The sequence below is a fragment of the Lepus europaeus genome, chromosome 11, assembly GCF_033115175.1.
Source record: "Lepus europaeus isolate LE1 chromosome 11, mLepTim1.pri, whole genome shotgun sequence".
Lineage (NCBI taxonomy): Eukaryota > Metazoa > Chordata > Mammalia > Lagomorpha > Leporidae > Lepus > Lepus europaeus.
The window spans coordinates 45,138,547-45,157,564 of NC_084837.1; the positions used below are offsets into that span (position 1 = coordinate 45,138,547).

Below are 19,018 nucleotides of genomic sequence, written 5' to 3' on the forward strand. Positions count from 1 at the left end.
CTAATATTTAAGATAAACTACATATCTATATAAAACACTTCCATATAAATACTATTCACTGAAGAGTTACAGGATTACATTTCCTTGTTTTATAACACCAGTTACTGCAGTGTGGCTGAACAGATGAAGAGAATGTCGTTCATCTTAAGCCTCTAAACCTATCAAGTCCACACAAAGGAGAAATTTCAAGTGTGAAAGTCAAATGCATTCTTTATATGCCTTCATTTACCCAAAACCTTAACATATTCAAACTCTTTTTTAAGTATGATTTGATTATACAACTTTGTTTTCCCTAGGGTTTGTCCTCATAGAGTGAGGCAGGTAGCCGAGAGAGGAGTAATGTGTAGTTGAAGTGAGATAAAATTTGATTCAATGCAAGTTGTTGCAATAGGAGAAGATGACAAAACAGCTGAGATGGATGGGAAAGTGTTAGCCTGACAGTACATCCCCTTGTAAGGTTGAATTGATGTACTCAATTAGAAATGTATGGCAAATATAAGGAAGGTTAGTGATGGTCCATCAGGATCACCAGAAAATTACCGTTTTTTTGTTGTTGTTGTTCTTCAAAGTTTTGCTATTCTTTTATATGCCATTAGGGTGAGAAGTAGGCAGTAGTAAACACAGGGACAGCCTCGGAAATTGTCTCAGGACAAACCCCTGACCCATGCAAACAGATTGTTGTCTGTGTTTGCAGGTGGCATCTGAAGCAGCACCCCCCCCCGCCCCCCCAGGTCTCCGTTGTTGTCACTGATCAGCTTCAGAGCCACATGGTTCATTGGTAATATGAAGACTTAAGATCAGACAGGAAGCCATGACATACCATGTATAAAAGGGGGAAAAAAAAGAAATTTTTGCATTAATCCTAAAGGTTGATTTTTGCTAAGTCAATTATCACATTGTGGTGGTACAGCAGTGATGTGTGTTTCTCCCTTCTGGGTGCTCTGACACTGAAATATGTATGCCTCTTCTTTTCCCTGATAAACACAGCCTAAAGTAATCCTTCAGTTGGCCTCAGGCCTTGCCTGCCCAGTATAGAATATACAATAATTTGAGGCATAGAATTTCTATAATAATGTGCCACTAAATTAACAAAGTATCTAAATTTTATTTTACAATTTTTGCCATTCTACTTCTTGAATTCAAATAAAATTGGTCACAAGTATTTCCCACCAGAAGTTAGAGATTGAAAATATAGCCAGAACAAACACAAAGCAAACTAAATAAAAGCCTAGGACCATTACTGCATGGTATGTTTTCAGAATTCAACAGTGTTCCAGAACACTAAGCACTTAATTTGGAAGTAGCACTTTGCCATGAAAAGGAACCAGCTGTAGGTCCCTCTTTCACTACATATTGTTCAAAACAAAAAATAACTCCATTGAAAATAAACTTCGGGGAGATGAGATCCAGAAATCCAATGGTATGAGAAACAAAAGAAAGACAATTGTCATTTTTATCATTAAACTGTGTTTGTAACAGTTTATGAGTCTTGCAGCTCAAACATGCCTCCTGAATATTAATAAATAGATTGATTTGTCAACATATTAACACCACTGTCAGACATAACAGCACGGAGGAGAGGAGAGGGGACTAGCCAGTGAACAGCTTAGAAATTCTGACTGAGTACCAGGAAATTTAATCATGATTGATAAAGTAATGATTTATGTGGGTCAGAACCTCCACAGGGCCTTAATATTTTAAACAGTCTCAACTTAAAATTCTGGAATTAACTGTGTTTAATTTAAAAAGAAAAAGGCAGGAGGGAGCAATGCTGTGACATAGCTGGTTAAGCCACTGCCTGCAATGCCAGCATCCCACATGGGCTCTGGTTTACATCCAGGCTGCTCCATTTCCAATGCAGCTTCCTGCTAATGCACCTGGGAAAGCAGCAGATAATGGTCCAAGTGCTTGGACCCTTGCATCCATGTTGGAGACCCAGAAAAAGCTCCTGGCTTCTGTCTGTGGTCTGGGCCAGCCCTGGCCATTTTCAGCCATTTGGGGAGTGAAACAGCAGATGGAAGACTTCTCTTCTAGCTGCCTCAGCCTCTGTCTCTTCCTCTCTGTAACTCCACCTTTCAAATAAATAAATAAATCTAAAAAAAAAAAAGAAAAGAAAAAAGGAAAATGCTTTGTGGAATGGCTGCTTTGAATACTGGCTACTCTGCCTCCAGTCCAGCTTTTCTGCTAATACCTCTGGCAGACAGCAGCTGATACCCATGTACTTGGGTTCCTGCCACCCATCTGGGAGACCTGGATATGTTTCAGGTTTCTGACTTCTGCTGGACCTGGCTGTTACAGGCATTGGAGGAGTGAATTAGTGGATGGACGGTCTCTCCCTTTCTCTCCTCCCTCATTTCTGTTACTCTGCCTTTCAGATAAATAGTTTAAAATATATTCATTTTATTCAGTAAAAAAGAATTTCATAATTGTCATCCAAGGGCATACAATAATTTGAAAAATATCTACCAGTATAGTGAACTTTTTAATGTGCATATGTGTATATAAATATCTCATAATTCAATAAAGTAGTTTGTAAAAATATGTCCCAGTGCCTAAAGAATAATTTATTTTGATAGCCAGTATATAGATATAATTAATGTATTTAGTTATTTATTTATGATAAATTGTGAGTGAAACTGCTCAGAAGTTTTAGCAAAATTGGATTATAAATGCTCAAAAATTCACTAGCTATTTGCCTCTCAAATTGAAATATGTCCTATGTATTTCATTTACATGGTTAAAGTTTCATTTCTAAATGAATATCAGTTCAGTTGAAATTTAGAAATGTGGCAAATGTGGAAAATGTCTGAGTAGAAGATAAACAGAAGTTACCTATTTGGTAAAATTGCTTTCTTTTACAGTAACAAAACAGAAGAATATTTCAAAATATCTAATACCTCAACTGTTCCCCAGTGCCAATCCACGGAACAATTTTCCAGAATAGTATTAAAATGCTCCAGTGATGGAAAATATACAAATTCATGAGGAATCCAGTTTCTTCTTAATCCAACCCTAACACAGTGAGCAAAAATACCTGTGTTTCTGCTTCTGGTAGAAGAAGCTCACTCGCTTTTCCAAATACAGGCTTATCTCATAGTCTTGCAGGTAGATGTTATGTCTCCCCTAGCTTTCTCTTTTCTGGGCAGTTTTTCCTTCAACCTCCTGTTCATTCTGGTCCAAATACCTACAAATTGTCTGGGTTCTTTTTAACTCAAACCTCAAAATTCATCTGACTCCAGATTCGATGGGTCTAAGAGTCAAGTAAAGCTATGACCTCTCTCATTATGAAAAAAAAACCAGAAGTTTCAGCATGGCACAAAATAACATTTAATTTGGGAATAATAAGTTTACTCCAATTGAGTTTGCTATGGATTTAAATCCAGAATTCTTTCTTATATGTGTACTTGTTGCTGATTAGTCAGATTTTCTAATTCTGTATTTAGATCTTTGTGGGAAGGAAGAGAGCAGATGCAACAGTGGGATATAAATAGAAGACTCTAAATGTTGCCTCACCAGGTTGGCCCACTGTTCCAGCCTCTGGTTACTTTGGATTTTACTTAATTAATTGAACATGTTTGCTCTTTCTACTGGCATATTCTGTGCAGAAGTTTATCCGGAAACCCTTCTGTATCTATTCTATCATGGAGTGCCTGGGTCTAGATTCTTGTCTTCAATACAAGATGGAATTCAAGGATGAGACATAGGTAAAGGTCCACAAAGAAGCAAGATGGATTTGCCTGCAAAGTGAAAGCACACATTCAGGAAGCAGTGGGTGTGATCAAGAGAGAGCTATTCAACAAGCTTCAAGGCCATATTTTTATATGATCTGAAGAATAGAGGGTTGTGTCTGGGGCAGAGCTTAATGGGATATTCAAAGGGGACAGAGTTTGGGGTGGGCTTGACTACCTCCCATTCCCTTGCCCTTTTTAGAAAATCTTGAAAGTATTATGGCACCATGTGTATGATGGGACTGTTGTCCATGGTCATTTTATTATAATGAACTAAAAATCACAGGAATGCATCTGGCAGCCATATTGGATACTTTTAGGCAAAAGTGTAGAAACTGCAGTTTTCTGCTGCATGGAGGGAAGGTGTGGGGCTTGGAGGGGTTGAGGGGTACGTGCAGGTTTGTAGTACAAGCAAGCCTTCAGGAAGGAGCTGGCAACCCCAGCTTCTCCTAGCTAACTACCTCCTACCTACATCAATTCCAGAATACTGAACAACATGGGGTTGATGACTGGTGTGATGTTTACAAACCTTTCTCAGTAGTTAGGACACTTATGACAATATTAGATCAATTGTTAGCCACTTTCAATGTCCTTATGCTTCTAGCTCCTTACTACTCAAAAATCTGGTCAAGATAAGCAATGTTGGCATTGCCTGGAAGCCATTAAAAATGTAGACTGTTAGGCTGTACCCCAGACCTACCAAATGAGAATCTTCTGTTTAAGACTGTGAACCATAGTATCCATAGCTACATAAAAGTCAGAACCACTGCTTAGCCCAGTCATGCTCAAGTCTAGCTGCACATGTTATAAACACCTGAAGCACTTCTAAAACTACCAATACCTGGTGACCTTCTCCTAAAAATTCTTACTTGACCTCTGGTTTGAGTATTAATATTTACAAATAAAACTCTGCAAAGGATTTTAATGTGCAGGGAAAAATAGACATAAAAGTCCATCTGAAACATTATCAGAATAAAAGAATATATATATATAGATATATACATATATCTATATATATATATATAGATATATTGACAGGTAGAGTTACAGACAGTGAGAGACAGAGAGAAAGGTCTTCTTTCTGTTGGTTCACTCTCCAAATGGCCGCAACGGCCAGAGCTGTGCCAATCCGAAGCCAGGAGCCAGGTGCTTCTTCCTGGTCTCCCACGCGTGTGCAAGGGCCCAAGCATCTGGGCCATCCTCCACTGCCTTCCCGGGCCACAGCAGAGAACTGGACTGGGAGAGGAGCAACTGGGACTAGAACCGGCGCCCATATGCCCAGTGCCGCAGGCGGAGGATTAATTTAGTGCACCATGGCACCTGCCCAAAGAATATATTTTAATTTCTAATTTAAAGATTGAAATTAGTCAGGCATGATTTCTAGGACTGCTATATTCTATGTTAAACCATTCATGGTTTTCAGGATTGTGTTGCTAGTTTTCAGGAAGAAGTGAAATTGAATGCAAAGCAAAGGAGTAACCATTGACAGAATAACTTCCTCAGGATGAAAGAACTGAAAAAGGAACGACTCCAGCTTGGGTCTCTAAAGGTCTTGCACTTCATTGGATTCCAGTAATTGACTCAGGAACAAGTGAGATGATGATTTCCAGTGGCCTTGTTTGCGGCTGGCAGCCTCTGGTTTCAGCCCCTGAGAGGAGCGTCCCAGTTAGTGTTGCTGGGCAACAGCATGCTGGGTTGAGAGCTGGAATGTGAAGGGTTGCAAAATGATTTTTAAAATAAACACACAACTTACCATCAGCATGAGGCAAACCAAAGGGCGACAAGTACTAAGTACTATGCTGTGACAGGCCATGAGGCAGAGAGGAAAGGGCAATAAGTAAACACAAGGCAAGGATCCTGGAGGTTGATTGGTGATGGCTGAGTCACCAGTGATAGTTTTGGTCTAGTTTCTAATTTGAAAATATGTAGCTCAATAATTTTGAGGTGTAGAGAATACAAGATAGAAAAAAAAAACTAGAAAGCACTGTGTCTGGACAGAAGAGGTCAGCCCTGGGGTTTCACAGGTAATTGCCTTGCTGAAAAAAAAAAAAGCATCTATATTGCAAGTATTCTCAGCATAATTCTAATTTTTTTTTATTTCATAAATGTGAATTTACAAAGTGCAACTTTTGTATTGTTGTGGCTCCCCCCCCCCAACCTCCCTCCCTCCTGTGGCCCTACCCTCTCCCTCTCCCTCTTCCATCCCGCCCTTTATCGAGTTTCATTTTCAGTTACCTTCATATACTGTGATCTGTTGCATTTTGAGCTGTGATGTCTTAGAATCCAGGAATATTTTTCAGTCATAGTAGACAAAACCTATGCACACAATATAGGTATTAAAACTGAGAATTGACAAAAGGGGCATTTAAATTTCTAATTTATGTTTCAATCTACCAAATGCTATTTGGCAAGCTCTTTCTAATGTATTAAAATGTAGATGCAAAGATTTATGAAACTTAGTGCAAAAATGAATACCTAATCTGAGTTACCTTAATGGACCCAAGATCTAGTGGAGAGAATGAGGGCAGGCAGTCATTTAATAAAAGGGAATAATAAAATACAGGAATTGGAATATGACTAAGAGGTTTGTTATTAAGTGTTCACATATGCCCAGTTGCATTCTTTTTGTAGGATTTTATCAGGCTTTGGTGCCCTTCAGTTTAGCCACATCAATGCAGCATGCAGATGTAGCTTGTACACATACAGAACCTGTTATGTCCAGAAATTTGGTGCTTGCTTTGAAATAGAGAAAGACTGAAATACAGCTTGCACAATTTAAAAGATAATTCTGTATTTCAATACTAGAAGAAAATGGAATTATACTCAGTTGCAACTTTGATGTTCTTTTCATACTAAAACATAAAGCCTTCAGCACCTGCATATACTATTTAATTTTCTCTTTGTTCAGGTATCCTTGAAGAAGTAGCAAATAGCAAATGTAGAAATTCAGTGATCCTAACATCTGCTGAAAGTCCTAGTCTGATAAAAGAGAATGTTTGATACAAGTTTCTGTTTACTTTCCTGACATATAGTCTCTTAATTGATAGAGCAAGGAGGGAAAAGTACTATATAGGAAGTTAGGAGTTTATTTTTTTTATATAACTGTGTCAGCCAATAATTTATAATACCAAAAAAAAAGAAAAGAAAAAGGAAGCATTAGGCTTCAAAAATAGATTTTTCTTTAAAAAAATATAGGAAACATTAATGTGAATCCTTGGCTAAAGACATTTTAGAAAGCATAGAACATTTTTCTCATGAAGAGAAAATTTAAAAACTGAAATTTGTGTCCATACACAGTCATTTAAAATTTTCCAATGAGAAAGGAAATGAAGGGAGTTGACATTAAGCCTAGCGGATGAGATGCCCACATCCCGCATCAAGGTACCTAAATTCAGTTCCAAACGCTAGCCCCTGCCTCTAGCTTCTTGCTGACATAGAACCTGGGAGGCAGCAGTGATAGCTCAGGTAGCTGGGCCCCTTGTCACCCACATGGGACACCTTCACTGAATGCCTGGCTCCTGACTCTGCTTCCTGTCTAGCCCAGGATGTTGCAGGCATTTGATGAATGAGCCAATGGATGGCAACTTCTCCCTTTCTTTCTCTCCCCCTTCTTCAAATAAATAAACAATTTTTTAAAACATAAAAAAGAGAAAATTTTTCTATAAAGTTCTGATATGTTTATTTATGAAGAGCCTGGATTTAAGATAATTTATTAATAAGATAGCAACATGTTAAGCTTAAGTATAAATAAGAAAACAAAATTCTCAGAATGTTGGCTCTCAGAATAAATGAGCAAGTATAATCAGAAAATTATCCTACCACTCATATTTCATATTTTCTTCAAAAAGGAAGAGGAATGAGCCCCTGCCTATTTTGCTCCAATTTTCTTTGGAGTAGGAGGCAATCTTCAGACTCAAACACTAAGGTGAGGAGGCTGTGGATCAGAAAGGGCAGCCCAAGAGAGTAGAAGATTCTCCTTTCCTGCTGTGCTTGCGCCCTCGTACAACCAACCGTTTACAGTTAGTCTACGTGCTGCCCAGGATCATTTGGTGACCAGCAGTGAACGGCAGTATTCCTTACTGTATAAACACAGGTATCTGGATTTAGTCTTTGTGCAGTTTTTGTGCAAGGAGATAAAGGGTCCTGGGAATTTGTGAGGCATTCTCTTCTTCCCCAACTATCCCTTTCTCATGGGGTCCTGGATTCCTGATGGGCCAAAGACCCTTGAGGCCCATCAGGTGACCTGGAGTTTCGGCACCTCACTCCCCGTGCCACCTTTCTACCTGACATTCCGTTTGGCTACAGTCCTCCTCTTTTGTTTCCTGCAGCCAGACCATGTTCTTTCTCCTCTTCTCATCTTTGTATTTATTTATTTGTTGGTGAGGAATGCACAGACTGCCCCAATTTTAATCCATCTCTCGCATTCTGCCTGCACAGTTTAAAGACATGACCTACCATATTCCCTCAAGAACCAAATTCTGAACTTTGACTTTGGAGCTGGAGTTGAGATCCTATGTGGGCTATTCTTTTTAAAAAAGCTGTTGTGCTTTTTAAGTAACCATGAATAAAACGAGAAATATACCAAAGTATATAAGACAGGCAAGCATTGTCTGAAATTCTAAAAAGAGAATGAGTGGATTCTGAAATAATTACAAAAGAAGCATAGTAATGATCCCTGACAAAGTGTTAGAATCAATCTGTTAATAAATAGTCTGCAAGAATTTAGAAAATAAATCCTGGTCCCTGAAAGGAAATGGTTAAAAGTTAGAATTAGGGACTGGCACTGTGGTATAGAGAGTAAGCCTCCGGCTGCAGTGCCGGCATCCCATATGGGCACTCTTTCAAGTCCCAGCTGCTCCACTTCTGATAGAGCTCTCTGCTAATGGCCTGGGAAAGCAGTGGAGGACAGTCCAAATGCTTGGGCCCCTGCACCCACGTGGGAGACCCAGAAGAAGGTCTTGGCTCCTGGCTTCCCACTGGCCCAGCCACAGACATTGCAACCATTTGGGGGTGAACCAGTGGATGGGAAACTGTGTGTGTGTGTGTGTGTCTGTGTCTGTGTAAATAAATTTTAAAATCTTTTAAAAAGTCAGGACTAATATTAGTTTACTTAGGATGTATTATTCCACAATAACTATCCTTTGGTAGAAAGAGTAAAATCAAGAGTGGTAGAATGAGTAATATCAGACCTAATGTGTCTTGACTGTAATAATGCATTTGGGCCGGCGCCGTGGCTCACTAGGCTAATCCTCCCTGTGGCGCGGGCACCCCGGGTTCTAGTCCCAGTTAGGGCGCCAGATTCTGTCCCAGTTGCTCCTCTTTCAGTCCAGCTCTCTGCTGTGGCCCGGGAAGGCAGTGGAGGATGGCCCAAGTCCTTGGGCCCTGCACCCACATGGGAGACCAGGAGGAAGCTCCTGGCTCCTGGCTTCAGATCGGTGCAGCGCGCCAGCCATGACAGCCATATGGGGGGTGAACCAACGGAAAAAGGAAGACCTTTCTCTCTGTCTCTCTCTCACTGTCTAACTCTGCCTGTCAAAAAAATAATAATGCATTTGAACATATCTCCTACAAAAGCTTTTGGAAATTTGTGTTGAGCACTACATGGACCAGATTGAAATACTCGTTGGAGGAAACGTTGCTTGTTTAAATTTCTTGGCTTTAAGAATAATTAATAGGCATAGAGATTTCTGTGATAAAGTCTACAAACCTGTGTGTAAGCCTTGTAATGAAAAATAATTGTAATATTTTATTTGCCTAGCCAATTGTCTTACTCAGTATTGGCATGGCAGAAAGGTAGGAGGGTGAGTTGCACTAACAGGAGGTGATTACATCGTATTTGAGTGCTGAAATGTGGAGTCATAAAGGTACATACACACACACACTGATACCTGTATTCAAGCATGTGAGGTGTGACAGAAGTGTAACTATGAAGAACTAACTGTCCATAAATTGAAAAACTAATTCATTTAATTTGTTAATGACACTGCTATCACTTAATGAGTTAGTGGTATAAAGTGGCTGCTGTCTGCATAGCATGTAGGAGCATAGGTTTGAAACTGGTCCCCCTGGGTTCCAAACTCAGCTCTGTTGCCCAGGAACTGTCTGACTTTAACTGACTTACATGATCTTTTGAATACTCCATCTTTCCTTTTCTATAAAGTGGACATGAAAATAACTCACTTATTAGGAAGAGTAAATAAGAATCTGAATGTAGTTTTTAAATGGAACATTTTCAGGCCTCAGCTATATGATTAATATACATAATTCAGATTAGTGGCTTATAATGTGAAAAATGCTATCAATTAATGATCAATAATTTTAACATTGATAAAAACACTAGTGTGCAACTAAGTCCTGCTAAGCCACACTGTCAAGGATGAGGAGGGCAGCAGTGCCTTTTCCCACACCAAGATACTGGGGTCAGGCTTCTGTGAACGTGTCCACGTTTATTCACAGGCACGTACATTATACAGGGCAGGCAGAAGGAGTGTAACCAACTCTGGGGAAGGCCAACTAGAGGACAGAACGGCGGACACTGGCACTAATATGCCGATCCAATCAGCTTGATGGTCACGTAGCTTCCCAGGTGGGCTTCATGGGCCTGGGCTACATATGGAGTTGTTTACCTGATTGGCAGAAGGTGGGGGAGGAGAGAAATGTGCCTGGGCTCACCTAACTACTGAGATCGCCTACACTAGTGAATGTTAAAATAAGAGCACACAGGAAGACTGGGGAGTCTGAAAGAAGCTGTGGAAGAGAAGGTTAAGGGGACTCACTCTCTTTCTTTGTTGTTGTTGTTGTTGTACACTTTATTTTTTTTTCAACTTTTATTTAATAAATATAAATTTCCAAAGTACAACTTTTGGATTATTGTGGCTTTTCCCCCCCATAACCTCCCTCCCACCCACAACCATCCCATCTCTCACCCCTTCTCCCATCCCATTCTTCAAGATTCGTTTTCAATTATCTGTATATACAGAAGATCAACTTAGTATATACTAAGATTTCAACAGACTGCACCCAAACAGACACACAAAGTATAAATTACTGTTTGAGTAGTAGTTTTACTGTTAATTCGCATAGTACCACACATTAAGGACAGAGATCCTACATGGGGAGTAGGTGCACAGTGACTCCCGTTGTTGATTTAACAATTGACACTCTTATATATGATGTCAGTAACCATCTGAGGCTCTTGTCATGAGCTTCCGAAGCCTCTTGAGTTCACAAACTCCAATCTTATTTAGACAAGGCCATAGTCAACGTGGAAGTTCTCTCCTCCTTCAGAGAAAGGTACCTCCTTCTTTGATGGCCTGTTCTTTCTGCTGGGATCTCACAGAACTTTCATTTAATTTAGGTCATTTTTTTTTTTTTTTTTGCCACAGTGTCTTGGCTTTCCATGCCTGAGAAACTCTCATGGGCTTTTTACCCAGATCCGAATGCCTTATGGGCTGATTCCTAGGCCAGAGTGCTGTTTAGGACATCTACCATTCTATGAGTCTGCTGTGTATCGTGCTTCCCATGTTGGATCGTTCTCTCCTTTTTAATTCTATCAATTATTATTAGCAGACACTAGTTTTGTTTATGGGATTCCTTTGACACTTAATCCTATCATTATTAACTGAAACTGATGACTTTGACTAGTAAGATGGCATTGGTACATGCCACCTTGATGGGATTGATTTGCAATCCCCTGGCAGGTTTCTAGCTCTACCATTAGGGGTAAGTCCAAGTGAGCATGTGCTGAACTGTACATCTCCCTCTCTTATTCCCACTCATATTTAACAGGGATCACTTTTCAGTTAAATTTAAACACCTAAGAATAATTGTGTGTTAACTAAAGAGTTCAACCAATGTATTAAGTAGAACAAAAAAATACTAAAAGGAATAAAGTATTAAGTTGTTTATCAACAGTCAGGACAAGGGCTGATCAAGTCATTGTTTCTCATAGTGTCCATTTCACTTCTACAGGTTTCCTTTTAGGTGCTCAGTTAGTTGTCACAGATCAGGGAGAATATATGATATTTCGGGGACTCCCTGTCTTCAAAGACTTGAACATTCATCAGGAATATTAAATTCTCCACTGCAATAAGAACATACATAGGTCCAATGAGGATGTTATTAAAACAAAACATCTTTTCTTTGTGTAGCTAAATGTCACAGATTCAAAATGGTGGATTTTGCCATTTTAATAACTTCTGGTAGCAATTGTGTGTATAAGTTTTGTCTTTAGGACTAGATTGGGAGCTTCTTTTAGGTAGGGTTTTATCATTAACTTTTTATTCCCTGAGTGATTGCCAATGGTATACTTTGGGAAGATGCAGTGAACAAATAGATAAATCAATGAACAATTCATACATATGAGGAACTCTTACTACATAACTATTAAAGCAATTTACATGAGTAGTAAAGAGACCAGTGTAACAGTAAAAAGAAGAAAAAGTAAAAGAACATGGAATCTCTTAAAAATGGGTTTAGTGAAAGGCATTTGGGGAGTATAGACCTGAACATTCATACAATTCTGGATTATGAACCTAATTAATGAAAAGGATATTTTACAGGGTCTAGAAACAATCACAAGTAGATGTTAGTTCTCATATGATAATGTACCAATTTTTCTGTAACATTAGAGTCCCAACATTTTTGCTTTCTGCTGCTATGAGCCCAAAAATTTAAAAATAAAAAATTTCCACAAACACACACACACACACACACATGCTCAGCCTAATTTCCTAAACTGCTTTTTCTCTTGGTGCTGCTTGTTGCCTTGCTGTGTTCACTCAGGTCACCGGGTAGCTGTGGCACAAACTCAGGACTGTGTGCTTCATTCTGTAGAACAGCTTTGTCATCCTCACATCCCATTCCTTTCAGACACTTCTAGGTTCTCCACTAGCAGTACTTCCCTTCCCATTAGGCAATGTGGTTCACTGTTGGTGCCCATTTGGGAACAAACCAGACCTTTTGTCGAGTGACTACACTCCTACCTTCCTAATTGCAGAATTTGCAGCAGAATGAGTGAATTAATACCATGTATTTATTCCCTGCAGTGTCCAGGGGAGCGTAATGCTGCAGCATGTGTGCAGTAGCACATAAGCTCTCCCCGTGCTCCTCATCGTCCATTTTTGCTGTGTGACTTCACAGCAGCAAGAATGGAAGGTGCACTTTACTCACCAGTGAGTAAATCATGTGAATGAATGTTTTAAAGCACATGCCCAATACACAGTTCACTGAGAGAGCCGCGCTTTCAAAAGCTCTCTGAGAACACATGCTTGCAATTTGAAATCGTACTAAGTACTGTACTTCCTCAGGTATCCTAGCCAAGACAAGAGTGTATGGGCATAGACTGCATGTATATGCATGTTGTTACATTTAATTTTTTCAGTCAACAGATCCTTCAGTGTTTGATTCTACATACCCTCAGTGCAGGCAAATAATTGGGGTGTTATCAGCTAAAGATACAATTCTATGTGCCTAAAAAACCTGTAGAAATCATTTTTCTTTGCTTCAAAATGAGAAAGATTTCTGATTGGTCTTTATGGAATGAAGCCATCTTTGTTCCTCTGGATGCTGGTAGCAGTCTGCATTTCCAGGTCCATACAAGTAATGTAAACCAAACCATGGAGTCAGAGCAGCTTGATTCAGGTCTTGGTGTTTGGAAAAATTGACAAGTTAATTCTTGCTATTAAATCAGCTTACCTCTTTGAATAAAAGGTTTGGTAGAAAGATCCATTTCTAAGACATAATTCCCAGAGTAGGTAAGGATGAGAATTAACTCTCTGAAGTGTAAATACTTCGATTACATTGACAGATTGCACTGAGCTATTTTTTGGGGAAAATGTTTAAGTGAAAGAAAGAAATATGGAAGTTGTTATAACTGTGACTAGTAAGTGTAACGTGATGGCTTCAATAAATAATGAATTTTTGGTGTACAGACTGAAATACAATTTCCAGGAAAGCTGAGTGAGAACTCCATCTTATGGTATTTTGGGTAAGTGGGTGCTCTGTAAAATGGATAATGAGAAGAGTTAGTTTTTCTTCCTAAATCAAGAGCCCCTTCAGAGCTAGGTGTCCACATGAAAGGGACTTTCCATGCAGACAGTCCCAGTATAATTAAGTTAGTGTGTTGCTGATATGTTTGGCAGGAATGAGTAGACAAGTGAGGAGCAAGTGGGGCTTGAGAGTGTGTCCAGTCATCGGTGCGTGTAGTGACTGTGAAGTTGCAGTTATTTAGGGATCCCCAAGGGTATCTCTGGAAAAATTTCAGGCAAGTAGAGACAAAGGAGAGGTACACCCTAGGGTTGACCTGTGTGTAAATGGGCCTCATAGCAGAGTATGAGAGACTATCTTTCTTGGCTGATGCACGTATGCCCTGATACCCAATGGAACCTGAATAACACATGAACCGCTCTGAGTCCACACCTGTAGAGAGGTTGGCCATGCCTCTCCAGCTGAGCCCCATGCCTCTAAAACAAATGCAACAAGAATGACAATAGGAAGTATTGGCTAGTAAACCAACTCTGGCCTGAAGTGGCCTGATAAACAGAGACATTAGCTAGGAGTACAGGTTGGAGCATTGTCAGTGGGGGTAATTTTCAAAGGGTCCTAGATTCTTGTTTAACCTGACAATGCGTTTTATACCATAGCTGTTGCTTCTCCAAGATGAGAGTCCCACTCCGAGATTTCCAGATATCTGACTGAAAATCTCAAACTCAAAACTTAATTAAAATTTTGGATTGTCAGGAGATCAAAACATTTGGTCAGGCCAGCACCGCAGATCATTTGGCTAATCCTCCGCCTGTGGCTCCAGCACCCCAGGTTCTAGTTCCGGTCAGGCGGGGCGCCAGATTCTGTCTCAGTTGCTCCTCTTTCGGCCCAGCTCTCTGCTGTGGCCCAGGAAGGCAGTGGGGGATGGCCTAAGTGCTTGGGCCCTGTACCCGCATGGGAGACCAGGAGGAAGCACCTGGCTCCTGGCTTCGGACTGGCCCAGCGCACCGGCCATAGCAGCCATTTGGGGGGTGAACCAACGGAAGGAAGACCTTTCTCTCTGTTTCTCTCACTGTCTAACTCTGCCTGTCAAAAAAAATTGGTCAAAATAGGACTGTAGGTCACTGTAAAATAAGTAATATGTTTATCCAGTGTGTTTTAGCCAGAATTGTGGGCCAGATTTAATCAGAGTTATAAGGTGATCACTCAAAAATTTTAAGGTAAGCTGATAATCTTTCTTCCTTTAATACTCAGTCAGAGACAGGATACTAGGCTGTGTGGGTTGTAATTATAACCCTTCAGAGAACAATTCTTGTTAGATCCATTTCTTTCCTGTCTTCCCCTAGGAAGTCAATGAAGACTTGTTATTTTTTAAAAGCAAATGTAAAGTGAAAGAGATAAGTATTTTTCTGTTGGGCCATTGGTTTGTAGGCTCCAAGTTTATCATGATACATGATCCATGTCATTCTATATTTTTTCTATATAAATACAATATCCAAATGTCTATCATTAAATTCACTATTAGAAAGCTCATTATGCATAGCAAACATTGGATGCATTTCATAATAAAAATAACACATGCTTTCTCTTAAATATTGGTCTTATCATTCTATTAGTGTATGACAGCATTAAATGACACAATTAAACAAAATTCCCTTTCTTTTTTTTTTTTTGACAGGCGGACAGCGAGAGAGAGAGAGACAGAGAGAAAGGTCTTCCTTTTGCCGTTGGTTCACCCTCCAATGGCCGCCGCGGCTGGCGCGCAGCGGCCGGCGCACCGCGCTAATCCGATGGCAGGAGCCAGGTGCTTTATCCTGGTCTCCCATGGGGTGCAGGGCCCAAGCACTTGGGCCATCCTCCACTGCACTCCCTGGCCACAGCAGAGAGCTGGCCTGGAAGAGGGGCAACCGGGACAGAACCCGGCGCCCTGACCGGGACTAGAACCCGGTGTGCCGGCGCCGCAAGGCAGAGGATTAGCCTAGTGAGCCGCGGCGCCGGCCTAAAATTCCCTTTCTTAAAAAATGTACTGAAGTGTAGGCCAATTGAAATTTACATTATTCAAGAGACTCTGATACTCTTTCCTTCACAATTATTTCCAACTTCACTTTTTAAGTACCCAATTAATTAAATATGTATCATAAATAAAATGAAGTTCATGGTTTTAGAATCCTCAAGGGGAATTTTTTTTTTTTCAGATTGCAGTACCTGTTATCACTGTGTTACACTTGACTGTGTGAAATAACAGAAGTGGAATAAACTGTAAATGAATTGTGCATATGTTCCAGATTTCTCATCTCTTTTTAATAATGATTAAAAATGTTTTTCAGCCATCGATCTTATCAATAATTTGCTGCAAGTAAAAATGAGAAAACGCTATAGTGTGGATAAGACCCTGAGTCATCCTTGGCTACAGGTAAAAATCAATCCTTGATTTTTCTTGGCTGGAGAAATATTTATAGGATTCTAACATTATTTGTGGAAACTTTTCTCCTATTTTAAAATGTATGATAATTCTAACTCACATATATTTATAATTATATATATCTATATAAAATTCTAAATAATAATAATTCTAATTAATTTGTTTGCCAAATGCCTGTAAAGTCTTAGGGTTTAGTAATAGTTTAGTGTTTCAAAACCTCTGTCTCTACAAAGGAAATGTGATAGAAGAAAGATATACATATATACGCACACAGGCACACACCAAAACAAGCACTAAGAAAACCCACCACCAACAACAGAAAACAAGGATAATAACATATCTCAGAGGGCCAGATTTCAAAAGCTTCAGAATATAAATCCTGATAAATGTCCAAATAGTTGCTCACTGTATTCATTCAGAAGCTGTGTTTTTAAGTTCTAGGCGATTGGAACATGGAACAAATGCATGGCAAATGTAAAGTGTATGCTTATATGTTATCTTAAATATTTGTTGAACTTAAAAGTTTTAAAAATGATACTCTGAAATACTGGAGGATTATTTGTAGGCATTACATTTCAAAGGGAAACAAAAGTTCCTAATTGCTTGACTGCAAGCATTAGCTGCACACACGTCGATCCGCGGTATCATATGAACAGTATGTATTTGAAAGGTTAGGTGAAGAGGATGGCTTCGCAGCTCATGCTGTAACTTGAGGATATGTGATGAAAGATGCAGCACTGTTAGAGTGGAAGAGAAAGGGTAAGTCTGCCTGTGGGAACTGACAACATATGAAAAGGCGTGTTGTGTTGCAATGATCTCTATGGCAATGTTTTGGGATTTCTTCTTCAGGACTATCAAACCTGGTTAGATTTACGAGAGCTGGAATGCAAAATTGGGGAGCGCTACATCACCCATGAAAGCGATGACTCAAGGTGGGAGCAGTATGCAGGCGAGCAGGGGCTACAATACCCCACACACCTGATCAATCCAAACGCCAGCCACGGTGACAGTCCTGAGACTGAAGAAACAGAGATGAAAGCCCTCAGTGAGCGTGTCAGCATCCTCTAAGTTCCATCCCCTATAATCTGTCAAAACACTGTGGAATTAATAAATACATACGGTCAGGTTTAACATTTGCCTTGCAGAACTGCCATTATTTTCTGTCAGATGAGAACAAAGCTGTTAAACTGTTAGCACTGTTGATGTATCTGAGTTGCCAAGACAAATCAACAGAAGCATTTGTATTTTGTGTGACCAACTGTGTTTTATTAACAAAAGTTCCCTGAAACACTAAACTTGTTATTGTGAATGATTCATGTTATATTTAATGCATTAAACCTGCCTCCACTGTGCCTTGGCAAATCAGTGTTTTTCTTACTGGAGCCTCATTTTGATAAGGGACAGAACCTATCCACGAAGCAGTTCCATTTGGTGTGTCCCATTGGTGTTGTCTTTGTAAGCAAACTCTTGAAGAGTCGATTATTACTGGTGTTCTATGAACAACTCCAAACTCACCTGGGGAAAAACAAAAGGTGAGATGGGTGGGGTAAAGGACATAAAGTCCTGATATAAATGCATGAAAGAATTTCATTGTGTGATTTCAAATTCTTTGTCTGCCTGGTGTTTCTCATTATGTTTAAACTCAAGTAAACGCACCTAGGCATGCAGGGCCTACTGTTCTTAAACCTAAATGCCTTAGAAATGTAAACTGCTCTATATAACAGATGTATCTCCCCCTTTGTAACAACACTCTGCTGTACTATGGAAAACCAGCAGCTAAGCGACCTTTTGCCTTTGTGTATTTTTCAACAATAACAAATAAATATTCTTGTCAAAATATGTGTCCATTTGATTGGATTATTTCCATTTGTTGTCCACTCTATTGTTTTCAGACCATTAGAAGCAGAGATATCTACTCAAAAAGGCAGGACAAAAATCTCATGGTATAGAATTCAATGTAACACTGAAGTGGTGAAAAATGTTTCAGAATATAAAGAACACTTTCAGTCTTGCAGTACTTCTAATTTCCAATAGTAAAGAAAGCTTTCAAACACGATGCTTCTAGTCATAGTTGGAAATACTGCAAATAGCAATCCCATTGGAGCTTCCTGATTTAGTCAGTATAAGTCAGGGACTAAGAATACTGATGCTAGGGACTGGCATTGTGGCACAACCTGTCTCTGCTTCAGATCCAGCGTCCTGTTAATGCACATCCTGGGAGGCTCCAAATACTTGAATCCCTGCTATTCAAGTAGGAGGTCCAGATGAAGTTTCAAGCTCCTGACTTTGGCCTTGCTCAACACTGGCTGTTGTGGGCATTGCGAGGAGTGAACCAGCAAAATGAATCTCTTTCTCTTTTTCTGTGTTACTTAGCCTTTCGAATTGATAAATAAAGAGTAATATTGACTCTGGTTTCTTTTCATATTCTCTCAACAAAATGCATACTGAAAAATAATCCCTGAAGAGAAAATCAACTCAAGTGAGATTATAGACCCTGGAGAAGAGAAAGCTGACATTGTTCCTCAAAGTCTCTGTGTGTATGGAGTGGGTGATGTGGGCTGTTTTCCTCATGGCAGCAGAGTAACAATCGTATACTATGAGACAGAAAAAAATGTAATTAATATTTGGAGGTATAAGTATTGTGAGACTCTGGAATATATTATGTGAGCACATTAAGACTACAGATTCTATTTCCACTTGGAGAGAGAGTAGGAGAATAGTTCATCTTTCTAATGGTTAGTCTTTTATATTAATACTGAATTTTAAACAAATACATCTGAACATTTAAAAATTCCACCTCAATCTACTGCTTGTTTTTCAGAGCCTATTCACAGCACCAAACACATCTTTCTCTCCATACCACATTTCTCTCCATATTGCTGTA

General features: G+C 39.6%; 1 protein-coding gene across 1 annotated transcript in view; it reads left to right on the forward strand.

The window, feature by feature from the left end:
• The window catches only part of PRKD1 (protein kinase D1), a 350,954-nt gene extending 332,993 nt beyond the window's left edge, over nucleotides 1-17,961 (forward strand). The window contains 2 exon segments of the mRNA XM_062205334.1: nucleotides 16,040-16,125; nucleotides 16,984-17,961. Of these exon segments, the coding sequence (XP_062061318.1) occupies nucleotides 16,040-16,125; nucleotides 16,984-17,202 (305 nt within the window). The 3' untranslated portion in view covers nucleotides 17,203-17,961.
• The last annotated feature ends 1,057 nt before the right edge of the window (nucleotides 17,962-19,018 follow it).